Below are 19,445 nucleotides of genomic sequence, written 5' to 3' on the forward strand. Positions count from 1 at the left end.
CATAAGGTGCTTTGCAAATGGTGAGGAGAAGTGACTCACCCCACTGAATGAGAAATGCGTTGGAGGAAGCAGAGACAGCCAAGCTCTGCTGACAATCAGACCAAGAGAAAGGCCAAATCCCAGGGGTGGAGAGTCACCAGGAGTGGCTAGAAAGCAAGCCAGCATTTAGACTAGACTCAAAGAGAGTTGGGGGACCAGGCAGACGTTACGTCACCCAAGCTGAGAGGAGTCCATGTGTAGGGGTGGGTTTTAGGAAGCAGAGGAACAGCACACAGCTCACCCTAGATGCTGTGGATCCTCAAACTGGATGACTTCCTTCAGTCCACAATGACAGATCCTAGCCAGATGGGTCACAATGGTCAGAATGTCAGAAGCTGGAAACCGACAAGTAACACTAAATTCACGGTCTCCTCCATCATCTGCATCTGGAAACAAGACCCCACATCAGGCAGCATTTTAAGCTCTTGAAACTTCTCTCTTAACATACATCAAGCCTGGACAGCTGTTGATAAAAGTGGGTCAGCCACAAGCAGTTCTCATCTGTTCATTAAACTTCTACAGATGTCCAGATCTTTAGAGTGAGAAAACCTTAGTGGCTGTGTGATTGTGGACAGAGATGATTCACCTCCGAAAACCTCAGTTTTCCAGTCTGTTAAGTGGGGGCCCTTACGAGTGTCAACAAAGAGGATCTCTATAAAAGTTTTCAAAACATGATAGCCATACTTAATTTTAAACCAAAATAATTCCAAGAAACTTAGCAAGCAACTTAGCACTAAAATTCTATCCACAGGACATTTTTGCTCCCATAGGATATGGGAGAGAGTGTCAGGCATGGAGGTGCATGCCTGTAATCCCAGCACTTGGGAGACTGAGACAGGAGGATTGCTATGAGTTCAAGGTTAGCCTAGGCTATATAGTGAGTTCAAGTCCAGCCTGGACTACAGAGCAAGATGCTGTCTCAAAAATCAAAAAGAAAAAGGGAGAGAGGAAGCTACCAGGTCAAAGACAGTCAAATACGTACTTATTTCTTAAGGAAAACGAGAACATCCAAATTTGCTTGCTTTTGTGGACAACTTATTTCACAGGCAAGTTTAACAGTTCTTTAAATATAAGAACCATTCATTAGCTAAGTACCAATTAGCCAATTGCCCTCTGTTTCAAGTCAGTATGTAGCCAATTGTATATCCAATTAGTTAATTGCAGTTATAATTAGCTGCACCAGCTGTTGCTTTTATCTATCTTAAACAGAAGAATCTAGGTTGGTGTTGATAACATTTGAACAGGATCATTTAGACAATGTTTTAAGATGCCATTCTTAAATTATGTTAATTACTGGTTCCTATTGCCTTAATGATATGATTAGCTAATAACAGAAAGGCCGACTCTTTGAGAGTCCCGTAATTGTGAGATTCTAAGATGATTTGGGATAGATTCAATCTTTTTTTTTTTGTCTTTTTCATTTTTCTCGGTACCAGGGATCGAACTCACGACCGCCTGCTTGCAAGGCAGGTGCTTATGCCGCTGAGCTAAATCCCCAGCCCCTAGATTCAATCTTTTTGAAATCAAAAGTTTGTAGTATAGATTGAGCCCAGGGGAGCTCTGCCAATGAGTGACATCTCCAATCTTTTATTTTATATTGAGGCAGGGTGTCACAAAGCGGATGTCACACTTGTGACCCTCCTCCTCCAAGTAGCTGAGATTATAAATATGTGCCACCGCATTGATCAAAATTTTTGGAGCATCTCTGCTAAGAGAATCGCATTCTAAATATAAAATAAGTAGCCATAATTGCTAGTGACATAAATTCTGACTTTAGGGTTGCATTTGAAGTTTTTCCTGGTTTCTTGTGATTTTTCTGCATATAAGAAAAAGCTGAGAGCTCTGCATATAAGAAAAACTCCAAGTACAAGTCCTGGTGTGACTTCATGGTCACCAGGAGTTTCTCCTAACCCCCTTTCCTTTAGCTCTGAAGCTACACTGAAACCACCATTGCTTGACATTTTGGTGAATGGACCAGAAAAGCATCACCAGTTAATAGTTGATTAAAATTAGGATAGAAGGATGCAGTACTAAAAGAAAGGGTCCTGCAACAGAGATCAAAACCCAGCTTTGCCTAATTGAGAATTTTGTCTAGAGCTGATAGCTAGAGATCACTAATTCACAAATGCAACAGAAAAGGCACAAATAGTTAAGCACTTAGCACATTCTCTCCTAATGCTTGGCTTTGTAGGAGTTAGCTCAGGAGTTAGCATCTGAAATGACAAGGGCTACATCTTTGCCAATAACAAGGACTATGTCATCAGCAGCCACTCTGGTGAGTAAGACCTTAGACAACTAATTTATTTTGTTATTCCTCTGTGATCAGGAGGAAAGGAATTACTAGTAAAGAGTATCAGAAATGTCTTTGAGATAAAACTACTGAGATGCTGTTCAACGTTACTCTGGAGCCTGATTCTTTTACAGCTAGTCATAGAAGGTTTGAAAGCAAAAGATTGAGATATATCACCAGCAGTGAGCTGATGTCAACCCATAGCCATTATTAGTGCAATTACAGTCATTCTGATTGATTTCAATCCTAGGGTTCGAATGTGCTAGAAAAGGTTGTTGGGCTTCATTTAAAAAACTTTTTGCCTGTTATTTCTGCAGGTTAAATGTCTCTTGTAAAACAGCTTTATAGGTATTACAGCCATAAACCTGAGTGACTGAGAAATGGGGCGGGGAGAGCCACCCTTTATTGCGAAGAAGAAGGAGAAAGGAGTGAAGTGCATTAAGGAAAGCATTAGGTGTCCAGACATATAAAGAGTCAGTCGTAGAAATTTCACAAGGTGCCGTGTGTCTGCCTCATGGAGAGAAATAAAGCTCTATGTGTGGGGGTCTCCAAACCCTCATATGTTGCTGAGTCCCACACAGACCTTACAGGGAGTCCAAAGCCATAGTAAAACTTTTTAATAAAGTGCCTTGCCACTCCTAGGATTTCCTTATAATGTAGATACATAGTAACACCCCCCCACACACACACACACACTTCTATCTCACACGTGCAAGGGTGCGTGCAACTCAGGGCACTGTCAATCGCTGTATTCAAAGACCCAACCCAGGAGCAGACCGACCCATCTGGAGTCTGCAGGTCCAGCCTGTGCTCTGCACTAACAACTGGGAAGTAATGGAAATAAGACTTCAGCTGCCTTCCCGATGGCACAGGGCACTTTCTGCAGGACTCAGTGGAGACATCTCCAGACAGTGTTCTAGGAATATCATTTTGCCTTCATTGGAAGGCAAGGAGCCCACAACCTGTCCAGAGGTTTTCTGCAAATGGCAGATATCAATAATAATCCTAGCTTGTTTTCACCCCAGTCCATGCACTAGCTACTTTAAAGTTTTTTAACACCTGAAGGAGCAAAAATAATGTGTCCTCCATCATAATTCAGTTAAATGCTTCTTAGGGAAAAATCTACCAGGAGTCACCTTTTCATGAGTATTCCTATGCCTGGCCACAACAGCATAGACTTTATAGCTCACCGATGCTTTTTCTTTCCTGACCTTGTGTGATTTCACTGTTTATTTCATTCATAGAAAACAAGTCTGATATGCTAACTAACACAGCTGGCTTCCTGTGCTTTGCATTTTAACACTGGCTGGGGTTTCTTCCCGTATCCCCCGTGTCCTTCCCTGTGCCCATCAAATCCTCCCTTTCTGTGTCCACAGGTTTCACCAGCCACACAACAGATGCAGCCAACCCAGACAATACAGCCGCCCCAGCCCACAGGGGGGCGCCGGCGGAGGGTGGTGGATGAGGATCCCGACGAGAGGCGCCGGAAATTTCTGGAACGGAACCGGGCAGCTGCCACCCGCTGCAGACAGAAGAGGAAGGTCTGGGTGATGTCACTGGAAAAGAAAGCAGAAGAACTCACCCAGACAAACATGCAGCTTCAGGTGCCGGCCACTGTCTCTCCCCCATGAGTCCAAGGCCCTGTGCAGAGCTGGCATTTCCTGCCCTGCGGGCGCTTGTTGACCTAGCAGTCATGCTACACACTTTCCCGGCCCTCACAGGAGGTGCAGTACTGTTCATTGAGCCTTATTAATTCTGGGACACTCTACAAAACAAAATAACCCATTCAGTGTTCAATTACTCCACCTACAAGGCTCTGATGACAAAGAGCCCACACAAGCCCCAGGGCCAGAGCACGGGAGCACAAAATCAGCGGTTCAAACCCTGGGCAGCAGTGACTACCTGCTTTTTATCTCTGTGGCTCTCAGTTTCCTCATCTATAAAATGGGAACAATAACTTTATAGGGTTTTTAGGTAGGAGTAAGTGAACTAATGTCTACAAAGCAGTGAGCATAGTGCCTGACACAGAATCAGTTTTCAAGCATAACACAGTTGTTTATATCCACCAGGTTGAGGAATTTTTTTGGATTATGTCCTATTGTTATATTTTTGTTTAGTGGAAGAAAAGAAGGCTTGTGATTATTGTACTCTGAAAGAAAAGGCATGTTTCTATCCAGTTTTCAAAATCAGCAAGATTTGGTACTTGTGGTGTGGGTTTAGCTTTTTGTGGGTAGCTTAACTGTGGACGTTTTATGACAAGGAGAAAAAGGGAAGGACAGCTGTACCTAGGACCTCTGGCAGCCTTCAGGATATGCAAATGGTACAGTTCAGAGGGAGCCACATCAAAAAGGAGTGCAGTGTTTGATAGGGGAAAAAATGAACAACTAAACTAACATGACACAAACGTCCCAGAAACAGTGGAAGAGTTGTGGGTTATACTCAGCAGTTCCAGGATGTCAGAGAATGGCCAGGAGGCAAAAGGCAATGAGTAAATTAGGGAGACTGTGCACCTTGGTGGTTTATAGGGTCCTTCATCTCTTCCTCCACATGGTTCTCTGTGCATCCTTAGGAAGAGATTGGAGTGCCAGAGCCTCTGCATTTTCCATTCTATTGAGTGGAAATGGCCTTAGGGCATCCACTGAGAGTACAGTTTCCTAATTTGTGGTGTTCACATTTTCCCTCTAAATGTATCAATTTTTGTGACAGACAGGAGCAAGAAATTGGGAAATATAAAGCAGATATGGCAGAAAATAATATAATGGTTCCCTGTTCCTCTGGTCTGTGTGCCACAAAAAGATTGGGACTGGGCCTTGTTAGACACACACACACACACACACACACACACACACACACACTTGTGAATAGGAATTGGCTGCCTGACCACTTGGCAAGGATGTGATTGCGGGGACTCAAACCACAGAGAGATGGTTGAACCTAAACACCTTTAAAACCATTTCTAAAACCTGGCAGTCATGGTAGTCTATAAAAAGTTTTTAGGTAGCACATGGATAAGCATAATGCTATTCAGTCATATTTATATTTTGATGTGTGCTGAAAATGGATTTAGAACATCAATCCTGCAGATATTGTTGGTAAGGCTAAATGATTTTATAACGAGTTAATATGCATACACATGTTAAGTGAATAAAGGTTCAGATCTGTGTGGACTGAGCACATATGGCAGCAGTGGTTGGGTCTACAGTGACTAAAGTGGGGAAACTCCAGGAATTGGCTCCAAGGGTGAAGGAGGCTGGTGGAAACTCTGAAGTATCCTTTGGTGCCCTGTGCTTTGTAGGATATTTAGCTGTTATCTTTGGCCTTTGTCTACTAGGGATCAAGAACATTTCCCCCATGTCCTGAGTTGTGGCAAACAAAAAGTCTCTAGATATTAGCAAATGTCCCCTGACTGGGGTGAGGAACATGGTGGTGTACAACATTGGCCTGAGTCAAGAACCCACAGCCTTCCATGAAGGATCTGTGAGTGGCCAGCTGACATGCATTTGAATCAGTGTTGACTAAAATGAGTCCTATACAGAACTGCTGTGTGTTTCATGTTCAAGGATCATGCATGCAATCCTTGAGTGTGAAACATAAAAAGATCATAACAGGAAGCCAACAAAACAGAGATGCTGGTTGAATTCGAGGTTATCTATGTTCATGACTTGATATATATGTATTTATAATTGCTTTCAAGAAATGCATAAGGTAAAGTTATCCTTTACTAGATCCTAATACATTGCAGCATTGCTTGTTTTGATTTTTGTTTTAGAGCAAAAATATCTAAGGAAAACAGACACCAGAACTCTAGCTCCTGAAAAGCTGGGGTGGTGGATGGGGATGGGGGAATCCTACCTAAAGCGTGCAGCAGGTACCAATGTACGGTTATTAACAAATTACTGAAAAAAGAGAAAAAAAAACTCTAAAAGGACCAAGATGTTGATATTTTTCAACCACTGCTTTGCTTCAGAGGGATGGAAGCCACAATTATCAGTCTTTTCTGTGACGCTGAGTGTTCTGCGTCATGCCCTCTGACGCTGGAGAGGATGCTGCCGATTCTGCTACCTCTGCATGACCCTTTCCCTCTCACTGGACCCTTGTCAGAAGAGAAAGGTGTCTCTTTTGAGCCTGGTTCAATGAGCCAAATTTTAAGTAAACAGAAATGGAAGGTGCTAAGTAAACAAACTCCAGCCAAATGGAATACCCAAGGTCTGGATGGCCACCTGCCACTTTTGAGTTGTTTTCCAACACAGAACCTTCTAGTTGGGCTGCCCAGTTTCAAATTGGAAAATCCAGACCTAAGAAAACAAAATAAAAACCCCAGACTTTATTTCCTTGTCTCACAACAAATCATGAGGTCAACACAGGTATAGGAATTAGGGAAAAATTAGAAGCCACACAACCTGACATTTTATAAAGGGAGGAACTGACATTTGGGGAGACAAGAAGTCCTCCAAAATGTCACACAACCAGTAAGGAGCAGAATGAGGACTCAGGCAAGTCTCCCATCCACCTAACCCACTGCTGTGTGGTCTTTTATTTATAAAGTCCTTAAACTGAAGGAATCAATATCATTTTTCTTATAGAGAGGAATAAAATCACTCCTGATGTGGTACTCAGTAGATCGTTTGTGTTCGGTAGAGGATATAGAAATCATCTGGTCACCCATGGAAATAATTGCTTTTTCTTTTTAGTGCAAAGACACATGGTCTCAGTTGCCGCTGAAATTTTAGACACATGAGCCCAGGTCTGGGACTTGGCAAGAGAATAGGCCAGATGGGAACTGTTGCTTGACAAATTGAAAGTCCTTTGTTCCAGAATCAACCCAAACTGGGCTCGGCTAATGTACAAAATGGGGGACATTGTAGGACCCATTTTGATAATTATTTTTTTGGCACAAACTATTGCTTACATCAAAAAACATTGTGAATGTATCATATAATAAAATGACATCCTCCAAGCCAAAAACTGTAAATGTAGCTATTAGGGACTTCTAGGGGAAGAAGAATGTTTAAAGAATGTTATTGTAGTATTGAATATCTCTTTAGGGGTGCTACTTCATCCCTAGGAAAACTTACAGGTTTAAAAATAATCCATCCAATGGGATCTCTCCTCTTAAGGTTTCTATTTAAATCACTGACTGCTTTGGAGTAGCAGACCCAAATTTATTTAGAAAAATGAAAAAATGAAGGATTGATTTCAATAAGAGAATCAAAACTTATTTGTACTTTACATTGCAAAGTATTTTTACAGTAAGACGTAGAATTATTATAGCATACATAAGGGAAATTTTAAAATGGTGATTTTTCTATACAGCAAGGCAATTTAGGAAAATGCCTAAGTTCTGGCTTTTATTCCCCTACTAAACTTACAGGCCACATTTGATTTCTTTCATGCATTTTGACATGTTTGATATCTGGTTGTTCTCTTCCAAAATGAATTCAAGGCGATTTTACCTACATTACCTTAAAAAGGATTTTTATTTAAAATACAGCCTACGAGTTCTGCATTTCATACATCCTCCAGCCTTTCTATATGGAAACTTTAAAATGACTATACATCTGAACAACACACAACACATTCTCCTTTCACTAGGACAGTGATTCTTGACCTCTCTTAAGCCAAAGGCCCCTTATGGAATCCTTCGAACTTTCCGCAGACTCTCAACAATATAAACAAATGATGACATCCACAAGTTTGCTCTAGGATGAAACTATCAGTGTGGCTTTGGACTGTGTGTGCCCTGACAAGATCTGGAAGTACAAGAGGTGTTAAAAAACTGGCTTCCCAGTGAAATAGAAGCATTTCTGAGGCTCGCAAAAGTAGTAAACTAATGATTAAAAATCAAGATTGAGTGCTTCGTTAGTACTTAGGTAATTAGCTTTTTCAGTAGAAGGCACACAAACACACACAAAAACAATCATAAAATAAGAAGCTGTCTGTCTGGAAGGAACTTGGGAACAAAGCCAAACCTCTTATTTTGTACTTGATGCAGCCATTTAGGAAGATCTTATTCTTTTGCTCATTTTTAGTCAGCGGTAGGATTGAACCCAGGGACCTGTACAAACTAAGAAAGCACTCCGCCCTCAGAGCCATGCCTTCGCCCTCTGTGCTGATTGCCTCTAGTTGAGAGCTTCTTTTCCTACTGCCTGCTGCTCGACAAATTTCTGTTATTATGAGACCTTTCATATTTAATGTGCACGTGATCTAAACAAGAGGCCAATTGTTCTTTTCTACCAATCCTATTAATTGGCCATTTTTGAAACATAACTCAACTATATAAGAACTAACACATTACATTAAAAAATATGACTAAATTCAAAAAACAGAAGAAATATATGACTATATGCATATATATATTTTAAGTGATGGTCAGTTTTGACCGTGTTCACTGTCTTCCCATGTTTTTACTGGCTTTTATAACTCTCAGGACCTTGGTTTCTATATAGTTAAAACGTACTGGTTTATTGATAGTGTTTTGCTATCCATACACAAAATGCCATTAATTTTATGTATTTTTCATGGGTCTTTGGTGATATGCCAGAACACCATATATGCTGTTCAGAGCTGTGGTTGATGCTGCTTTATAGTAAACCAGTTTTATGGAAGGAAAAGGTTTATTGTGTAATAGTTTAGGGTGTGCTCCTTGCAGCTGTAGAAACCCAGAAAATGGAATCTATGTTTTTTTCTTTAAAAAGGGGCAATGAACTCTTCATGCCTGAGGATTAGATGCTGCCTGTCAGGGGTCTAACTGTGTAGGATGCAGGATGGGAAGAAATGAAGCCCAAATTCACCATCTCCAAGACGGCCACCAAGGGTTATTTTTCTTCTCATAGTACAAAAAGCTAGAGAACAGGGTTTGGGTTTAACAGTTTCCTTGTTTGTTGTCTTATAGGTCTGGGTAGAATAGAGTGGATTCACAAACACACTGGAACTCGATTCCATTCTCTATGAATCTACCTACGTTATCTATAGTTGAAAGCTTCTACTCAGGGTGGGGTATCTGGAATGGTACTTTCAGTAAGTGTTATTTCTGTAGCTCAAATGCAAATAGCATGATGTTTCATTTACACCCACCACACACATACACACACACACACACACACACACACACACACACACACACACACACACCTCTTACTGTGGTTTCTAACCCTAGATTTCTTTCATGCAGTGGCCGAAATGTGGCTTTTTTTGTACATAGTATTTTAATCAGAGAGGCAACTAGGGGAACAAAAAAAGGCAATCTGAATTTAGCTAAACTTTCAGAGAGGAAAGAGTTAGTGTTTGAGGCTAAAATAAATTGTCCCATAAATAAAGTTGTCCCACTTACCCCAGAATTGACAAGGGTCAGTTTGAGCTGGTACAGGAGCCCTTATGAATCATACTTACTGGGAAGTAGGAGAAGCAGTTTGGCTTCGTGAATGTTTTCAGGTTTAAGAGCAATTTTCTTGTGCAGTTAAGTGATTTATTTATCACTAAGGTTAATTTCTGAAATACATATTTTTTATTTTGTAGTTTGGAGGAGAAAGGGAAAAGCTTTTGAATACGAGACTTTTATTACTTTGTTATTAATGTTACTCAGTGTGCAGTTACTCATAATGTTACACTGAGTGTCCAAGTCAGTTTAGCAATGAGAGTGATCCTTTAATACATGTTTTCATTTTCTAAGTAACTGTTAGAACCCTATAGTTACTTCTCTAGGTGATAAATATATGCCTGAAAAGTCAAGTTCATATTGCAATTGTAGATTGAACTTAATGACAGCAACATTAAATGCCCTTTACTGTGTGCATGCTTTTTTTCTAACATTTCCTACATGGGAAATATAATGTCTGCCAGCCAGAAATGAACCTTGGCCAGAGAGAGGTATTATTTATCACAGTTTTAAAACTGCTTATTTTAGATAGCATGATGTTTATAGGTTACTTTTATCAAGAGGAAGCACCTTCAAGCAAGCCTATCTATTCTGCAGTTCTATTTCTAGACAATGAGTGCCAAGAACATTATTTTACAAGGATGTGAGCATGACTTTGCGAATTACTATATAAAGTAGAAATCTGAGGTGCTCATGTGAGTAAGGGGAAGAAAAACAGAATCCATACCACCTTAAAAAGGGAGAGGGAGATTAGAGACTGAAATTATTCAAACCAGTTAATAAACTTGTCGACTGAATCCGATCATGACCTTAATTTTATTGTCTCTGGTCTCCCTGGATTGTCATCTTCATGCCAGTAGATAATCTAATTAGCATGTGCACCCTAGGGTTCCACACCCTGGTAAGTAGGCAGCAGGCAAAAGATATGTTTGCTCCTCTTTGGGTCATGTGGAACATCTTGGGGCAATCTGATGGTAGTTATTCAACCTGTTTGTACTGCACTTGGAAGCCACTGGTCTTGCCACATAATTCTCCCCAGTGTCTGTCTCACCTTCCTCAAATTTTTTGGGATCTCAGTCTATACTAGGTATTGTTCTAAATGTTTCCTATCTATTACCTTATTCAATCCTCAGAACAACTCAAATAATTTTGCACTGTCTCTAACCCGATCTTGGAAGTGAGGTTATTGGAGCTTGTTGTAGTTATGTGATCTGTCTAGGGTCACACAGTAAGTATGAGAATGAGATTTCCACTTACATAACCTGCTTCAGAAGCCTTCACCTGAAGAGTATGATCTAGACGTTTACTCTTGAGTTTAGCTGTTGAGTTAGCACCTAATCTCTTTATAAAGGCCTTGGTAAAAGTCAGGGCTACATTCAAGCCAAGCTACAAATTTTCAGATGAACTCTTTTACATAATACCCTTAATGTCATTTGGACACTACAGGAAGTTTGCCACTTTCCCGGTTGAAAGTGTATGGGACTTTGGCTTTGTATTCTCTGGTTTCTTGAGCATGGCTTTCATTTGTCTCTTTTCAGAATGAAGTTTCTATGTTGAAAAATGAAGTGGCCCAACTGAAGCAGTTGTTATTAACACATAAAGACTGTCCAATAACAGCCATGCAGAAAGAATCACAAGGATATTTAAGTAAGTCACTCTTTTCAATTTTTTTTGTGCATCTAATATTTGGCCACCAATTTTGCATTGAATTTTATTGTAAGGGCAAAAGTAAAGTTTAGATGGTGCTTCCATGCACAAATGCTGAAATTCTTAAATGACTGCCAGACTCCAGACTTTTTTACCAAGGGGATCCCTTTTTACCAAGGGGATCCCTCTTTCCTGACCCCTACCCAACATCATGCTCACCATCTCCTGATAACTCCTGGCTACACTTTCCCTGGCATTTTATATTGCAAAAATCCTACCGAATTCCGGTTTTGCAGCCAGGAAGAAAATAGTCTGATGGTAGGCAATTACCAGTAACCTATCCATCATCCTGAGAAATCTGTGGGCTGGGAAGCAGGCAACGAATGAATCACTTCCAGTGCCTTGGGATACACTGTGTATTACTCTCTGGTGACCTGTTCTCAGTTTACCACTAAGAAAAGTGGACCAGAATGCAATCTCTGCGTCTAGAACATCAATAAGTTAAATGTGAGTTGAAGAGGGGATGGTGGGAGGAGCAGTGATTCATGGCTGAAGGTCAATTTATTTTCAAATAATTTTTTAGATTGAGCAACACAGATTCTCCCACCACATGTGAGTATTTTTCCACATTTGATATATGGATGGCTATCTGAAACACAAGATGGGAAGTTCACATACCAAGACCAAACACATCTAATCATCCTGCTGATGTACAAAGCATGGCTTTGCTCAGAACTATAAACCTGAAAGGCGTAGCCTTGTGACTGCAGATTAAAATGAAGTTTTGAAATTAACATCCAGAAGAAAATGTGTGAAACTCTGCTATGTCAAGCAAATGCCTAATGCTGATTTTTTTCTGAGGAGTTTACAAGTCCACACAAGAAAGAGCTACATTGGTGTGTGCATATGTGTTTTCTCGTAGGTCCAGAGAGTAGCCCTCCTGCAAGTCCTGTCCCAGCTTGCTCGCAGCAGCAAGTCATCCAGCATAACACCATCACTACTTCCTCAGCGGTCAGCGAGGTCGTAGGAAGCTCCACCCTCAGCCAGCTCACTACCCACAGAACAGACCTGAATCCGATTCTTTAAAGTGCACGGGTCAAACCTTGCCTCCAAGAAGAGTTGTAGCATATCATGCAACCTTTCTCTTAAGGGCATTTTTAAAATTCACTCAGACCTGGAAGACTCCTCAGCCCTTCAAAGACTGGCTTTCATTTTTATAGTTACTATGGAAAATGTTGTCTTTTATACTTAGTTATATAAGAAAAAAGGGAGTTATGCAATTAATATCTATCAGCTTGGGAAATGCTTTGGTGCTTTCCTCCAATTTTCTGGTACCAATTACTTGTTTATAAACAGAACTTTTTCTGTATATAGCCATGGTTTCATTCTTATCAGTCCAACCCTTTGCCTGAAATAATGAATCTTGTTAAACCACAGCTTTTAGCCAAAATGAGGCATACCTAGATGTCAAGTGAGCCGGATCCAAGATAACTGGGTAGGAAATCTGATGACCTCAAAACTCATGTTGAGTTTGTGCTGTGCGGTCACCAGAATCCCAAATACACAGCCTTTCCTATGACTTTTTTCTCTAAAATTATAAGATCCATCAGTGTCCTAATAAAAACACCAAGCACCTCACCACTCTCCTCCTCTTTGTGCACTTGTTCAAATGTCCAGTTTCCCTCTCCATGTCCATTTTGTATCTTGGGCTCCCTGTTTACTCTTCATTTGAACTATCTTCTGCTCCACCTCCTTTAGCACTGCATGTGAAGAAGAAAATAATGTTAAAAGAAAAAGAAAAACAAACCTCAAAAAATGCAGATCTAGCCATCGCTTCACTTGCCTGTAACCCACAGCTGGAGTTCATTCAATTCTTGCTTTTCGCAAAATAGTAACCAGGAGATGTTTGGTGTGCCTGATTTAATGTTTTTAATAATCAGAGCAAATAAAAAGGTGGTTTAGCTATAGGTGAAGCACTGTTGAGTGCCAGCTGTGGAGACACCAGGGAAGGGAGCTTTGTAAGTACGCCCCAATTGTGAAAGTCCAAATTATGATGCGGGGCTATAACATCACACCCTTGAGTTACAACTGGTTTTATATAACCTATCTATAATGTTGAAAATCTATGTACTATATAATAATTCAGAAGGGCTCTATTCACTACACAGATTACTTTGTTCAGTCATCAGCTGCTAATAGCCTAAGATTTTTTTTTTTTTTCTTAAGCCTATGGAACCAGCTATGCTGTTCTGGTGGGTGAAAGCAGACCGACTCTTAGAGAAACAAAGAGAAAAAGCAAGCCCAGTGTTCCTGTAGGGCACTCTCAGCCCCCAGAACAGTGCAGCGCTCTTTGGCTGCTGGCGGAATCCCATGGATGTGGCCCAGACTACTCCACTCTTCTGAATAATTTTGATTTATATTTTCAGCAAGTTAACGTGGGTTTGCCTATTATAAAAAGCAGATAGGACCCAAACCACAGTCGTGCCTCCTTGAAACAAGCCATCCTACTGTGCTAAGGTTTTAATATCGTTTTTCACAAATAATAGGGGCTAATGTTTCTCTCTAGCGGTCCAGGCAGGTGCCGGTTTCATCTCCATTTGAATGCTTGACCTTCTAACATGTGTGCCTGCGTGTGTGTGCGGGTATGTAAGTGTTTATGGGTTTTCAAAGAACAGTATTCTACAAAATGGGTTGCTTTTATAAGAGTTCAGAAAAGGGAAGGATGTGTGGGGTTTTTTTTTCCTCTCACTATAGTATAAGAATCTATTTTGGAGGGGAAAAAAAAGAAAATATGAGGGCTGTGAAGCGTGATTTTATAACTAGTTTCAGTTTTATCTAATAACTTACTTTCAAATCAGTATTAGCAACAATCTTACTACGTATGCAGTGCTTTCAAAAGATGATTTTTGAGTGTTCAGTAAAATTTAGGACATGAGTATATAGTCTAAGGATCAAAACAAATGTAAAAATGGAGGGAAAAAAGAAAAATCAAAAAGATTTTCTATTATATTAAGACAAACATCATTTAAAGTATTTTAAATATTGAGTTCATAGGGTTTTGGGGGCAGTTTTTTGTTTTGTTTTGTTTTGTTTTGTTTTGTTTTTTTCCAATTCTGGCAGTGACAGAATGGTTTAACCTAACTGGCTTCCTAAGAAATGTTTAAAACTTCACTTTGGAAAGAAATTAATATTTGTATCTGTTTTAAAATAATAAATAAGGATTTCAGAATTTCTTCCTAGGACCATTTGTGTGTCCCCTAAAACCCCCAAAATGGAAAAAAAATTAATTGAAGAGATTGCTTGAGTTTTTCATTTTGTTTTTATTTTATGTTTTGCTTTAAGTAAACAAAAACTTTACTGCATGCATAGCACTTAATGTTAGAGATTTTTTAAAAAATCTACTAGTACTATCAGAATGTACAGGGAGTGAACTGTCACTAAAATTCACGGAAATTATGATTTAGTTTACTACTCTTTCACGTCTTGATTGAAATATTTAGTTGTTAACCTGAAAGCCTTTGCAATTAAGAACTTGCCCGAGTTTTCTTAATTCAGCAACTCGACAGTTTGACGGATGTGCATTATTTATAGCTCAGTTATGTCTGTTTTTTATGCTAAGTAGGCAAACCAACCACACACACTAACAAACCTCCCTCAATATATATAATTAGAATAAACTGCCTTTTTGTTATACTCAGGGCCTTTAGGTGTGTTCATTCATAATATGGAAATACGGTAAATGAAAGATGCCAGCTGATTCTCTTGAAAATACCAAACAGGAAGAGTCTATAGTCTAGTCCAACAATTGACCTATCAATATTGAGGGTTTCACCTAAGGGTCTAGGTCACAAGATCTGCTCAAAATTACCTCCTCTACTTCTTGACCTGTACTTTTGATCGGTCTCGGAGAACATCTTTAAACCCCTTCTCCTCTCCCAGTCAGTGCATACTTTCGCAAACCAGTGGTTATGACCTGGGAGCCCTAGTGCTTAGGAGAGAAGGTCCCGCAGGCACTTCCTATCCCTGTGTGTGGCTTTCTTTATCTGTGTGGCTTTCTTTATTGGCAGGATCTGCCTCTGAAGTCACTGCCAGCCTGCTGGGAACTGAAACAGTACTTCCCCTGCCTAACGTGCTGTGAGCCAACAACATAGGTAGTATACCTGAGAGCATTTCAGCCAGGTGAAGCCTCGCCTGCATGGAGGCGTCTGCATCTTAATTATTTCTCTTTGACACATTTCCCAATCCATGATGCCACCGGTATAATGAAAAATCCCAGTCATGGAGGAATGTACTAATTTCAAAACTAGGTGTTAAGTCAGATGTTTTCCCTTTGCACTCCTACCCACACTGCTCCTACCCGTACATCAATGTATGCGAGTCATCTTAATACAACTCGTGGTAGATGAGCAGCGTGTGTGCTATTAAGGAAATGCCATACTAACAAGGGTGACTTATTGGAGCACATGCTCTTCAGAGCCTATCTGGTCAGTGAAATTAAACACAGCGCGTATTCTGAGAGCAAGGTGTCAGTGGTGAATTTTCAGGTGGTTGTTGCCTGTCATTTAAGTAAATCTTAGTGAGTTAGATGAGTTTGCCATTAAAATCTTAAACCAGCTACAGTAAAAGACCAGCTTTTGGCTGGGGGGTTTTAAGCATTGATAATTGCTCTAAAACTAGTCACCCAGTTAGGATAGAATGTGTTTCTTTCTGGTTAATAAAACCATCGAAGAAAATATATATGTATGTATGTATGTATACAGTGGAATTCAAGGACCAAAGCAAAATTTGAACAGGAATCTATTAATTTAGAATTTTATAAGATATTTATTAATAAATGTTATTTTTAAACATTCCATTTGAACAGTATTCTTCTGTAGGTTCTACTTGTTTTTTTTTTTTAAAATATTAGTCCATAATAAACTACTCTAGTAGTGTGTATTTTCATTTTTCAGGGTTTCGGATGGCTATTGTCCATCATTTGGTGGAAATGGTTGCTTAGATCTCTGTGCATAGACATTTCAAGGATTTTTATTGCTCTGTGAGTTATTTTTAATCTGCATTCTAAACAGTTTTTTTTAACATGGATTTCTTCTTTTCATTTTTAAAGTAAGCTCTTTATTAAGGAAGCAGAGTTCAGCTAAAGGGAATCAGTAGTTATAACTGGAACAGCTTTTTTATAAAAGTTTAAAAGCAACTTCATCTCTGCTTCAGTCTACCCACCTCATTCCCTGGAAGGCCTTGCACTACCAGCTTCCGCAGAGCTTCTAATTCCTTCCCAAACATACGCAGTAGGTTTAAGCCATTCAAGCTCCATTATGCAGTATACTGGAGAAGGGAAAGGAAATCACCCATTTAAATTTGAATAAAACTGTGCCTATGTGAACCGTAGCAATCTAGGATCTCTTTTCTGCTTTGAAAATAATTTATATTTTAAAATTGCACTTTAGCTTTTTTGATCCCTATTTGCCTTGTGCTCTTTCTAATCTATTTCCTGTCCTAAAACTTGCCTTTGTCCCCCTCTTGTTCCTCCACCCTTCCTGTAAGGCTTTGAGCTGAGTCATTTAAAATACTTTACAGAATATTTGCACCAGGTACATTTGTGTGCATTCGTGAGTAGCATAGCTAAGACGTGTTTCTCATATCAGCCTAGGAGAAGCTTGCTACAAGAATGCCAAAAAGAGCCAGTATACTATATGGTTTATACTCTTTATCCCCTTGTTCATAGCATGTTTGTTAAAAATGTAATATTATGCAACAGATGTGAGGCAGCAGCTAAGCTACGTTTAAGAATTTTGTATCTCATCCTCCAAACCAAAGTGTCCTGAATAAGCCAGGAGACTTACTCTTTTGTGCATCACGGTGCATATTTGACAGTTGTCCTAATCGTAGCCTCTCTGAAGCTGCTGACATACCAGCGGCCCTATTAATTTCATTTCTAGGTCTCAAAACTACGATGTGGCCTTGTAACATGATTAGGGACAGCACCTCTATTTTACATTTGTAGACTAAGGAAGGATAAGAAGACACAGGAGCAATAAACTTAGAAATAAAACCCAGCACCAAAACAAACACACGAAGCCACTTAAAGTAAAAAAACCCTAGCTTATCATGTTGTGAAAATGAAAAATTATATGTCCATTCAAAATATTTTACTATCTCTTGTGGAGTTTTTCAGTGATGTAATGCTTGTAGCCAAATTGTTTAAAGAGTGTTTATATTTTTTTCCTTATAAATAGTCTATTTTTTGAAAAAAAAAAAAAAGAATATTTAAGCAAAGCTAAAGAAGGGGGTAAAGCCAAATTGCCAGCAGTTGTTAATAGACGAATACTCTTAAGGACGCTCTGATACCTTTCCAAGCTTATCATCAGAAAGAAATCAATAATTATCAACTACTAAATTCAGATCAACTTAAAAACATCTAGCTCATTAGAAGTCAAGATCTAGAAAGTTCTTCCCAAGCCATTTAATGCTTTCTTACATCAAGCTTTATATTATAGAACTCTATAGGATTTTTTGAAGATAAAATCACTTAGCCTCAGGACTGAGAATGTGGGATCTGAATAAATTAGCTTTAAACACATCATTAAAATCTTCTGCACAATAAGCTCATTAGATCTAGTTTCCTTCTTTGGAACTGCTGATGCTACCAAGGGACAAGGAAAGGTATCAGGGTGCCCAAAGATGGGGTTTAAGAGAAAGAACTCTTCTCAGCCAACCAGCCAGTGACAAGACCTGCTCAGCGCTTTACTTCTAAACTCCACTAAGCCCCACCTGCCTCCCAGAGAGAGGAGGGCTGCCTTGGAAGATTGTCTGGGACCAAAGTTGGAAGTATCCTCCCTGGAGAGAACAGAGAGTTGGGGAATCTTCTGGAAAGGCCCAGAAAAAAAATGGCTTTGTTCAGATGCAATGTTCTAGGACAATTGTAATATAAATATTGTCCAAAAATATAATTGAGAAAAAAGTTTAGCACTGTGTAAAGTAAGGGTTGACTAAGGAAGTCCCAAAAAAGAAAAAAAGGTGCTGTCACTTTAAGTTCTGGACTTGGGGTTGTTTGTCATTGTATAAACAGCGAAGCATCTGTGTTTGTTTGTCTATTTGTAAAGCAACCACCTTCCTATTGGAAGGAGAAAAATTGGGGGTACATACATGTAAATATTTGCTGCAGCATTTAATATGTTTAATTTTATGTTAAGCTTTTTGTTGCATTGTGAACACATTTACTGTTACCAATGGACAGTGAGTTCATTAAGACTGTTCGACTGGGTCAGATTTTTACATCTCTTTCTAGCAAGAAGAGACAAGATTTTGTGCATTTGTACAAATGTTAATATCACTGCAATTCCAATATAATAAAGCACTCAAATGCAAATAATATAAGTAACCTGTGTGTGATGAAACACGGGGTTGGGAGGATGACATCTTTTCTGCGCCGTCTCATCATAGCTTGTAAAGCAAATCTTATTCTCTGGATCACCCTTACCTAGAAGGAAGAGAGGATAACATTTTTCTCCTTTCTAGACCACCACTAAGTCCCATACCTCACCCATATAACTTCCCCGCTGAGGTGCTATGTCACACCTCACAGCTTCTCTGTAAGGGGTTCTGGGGCTCACAGATCTGAATGGTTCCTAAATTCACATGCCATTAATATCTAGAATCACACGGCAGTTACTTGGGTGATCAAATTCTAGAGTTCATTGCTTGTCCTCTTGAGAAGTGTGAATAGTATAAAGTCCTTGGTATTTCCTTCTAGATTGCTCCCTCATTTCCTCTCTCTTCTAGCTTTTATCCCTCCCCTCCTTCCTTCCCCTCTTTCCCTTTTCTCCTACACTCAAGATGTGATCCATAGCAAAATCAGAATCCAGCTATTACTAAGCACCCATTTTACTGTTAGGTCCCATCCATGCCATCCCATCCACATCTCTCACCTGGAGGAATGGGATAATCCAATGGTAGCCAGGAGAGCTTTGAAAAAATGGAAGTCAGATTGTGTCCAAAACCACACCACCCTTACCAGACTCTTTTCTATAGCATTTACCACCATCTAACATGATTTATATTTAGTTGTTACTTTTGTGAGCTGACTCCCCCCTC

The 19,445-nt window shown here is 39.7% G+C and overlaps 1 protein-coding gene across 2 annotated transcripts in view; it reads left to right on the top strand.

The window, feature by feature from the left end:
- Window positions 1-18,728, top strand: part of Creb5 (cAMP responsive element binding protein 5) — a 397,557-nt gene extending 378,829 nt beyond the window's left edge. For both annotated transcript variants that reach the window (XM_063239960.1, XM_063239966.1), the window contains 3 exons: window positions 3,706-3,933; window positions 11,243-11,351; window positions 12,274-18,728. In XM_063239960.1, coding sequence (XP_063096030.1) covers window positions 3,706-3,933; window positions 11,243-11,351; window positions 12,274-12,437 — 501 coding nt within the window. In that variant the 3' untranslated portion in view covers window positions 12,438-18,728. The remainder of the gene's footprint in view (window positions 1-3,705; window positions 3,934-11,242; window positions 11,352-12,273) is intronic.
- The last annotated feature ends 717 nt before the right edge of the window (window positions 18,729-19,445 follow it).

This window comes from Cavia porcellus, unplaced genomic scaffold (genome assembly GCF_034190915.1).
Source record: "Cavia porcellus strain 051 isolate PalLab524CR breed Dunkin Hartley unplaced genomic scaffold, mCavPor4.1 scaffold_2, whole genome shotgun sequence".
Lineage (NCBI taxonomy): Eukaryota > Metazoa > Chordata > Mammalia > Rodentia > Caviidae > Cavia > Cavia porcellus.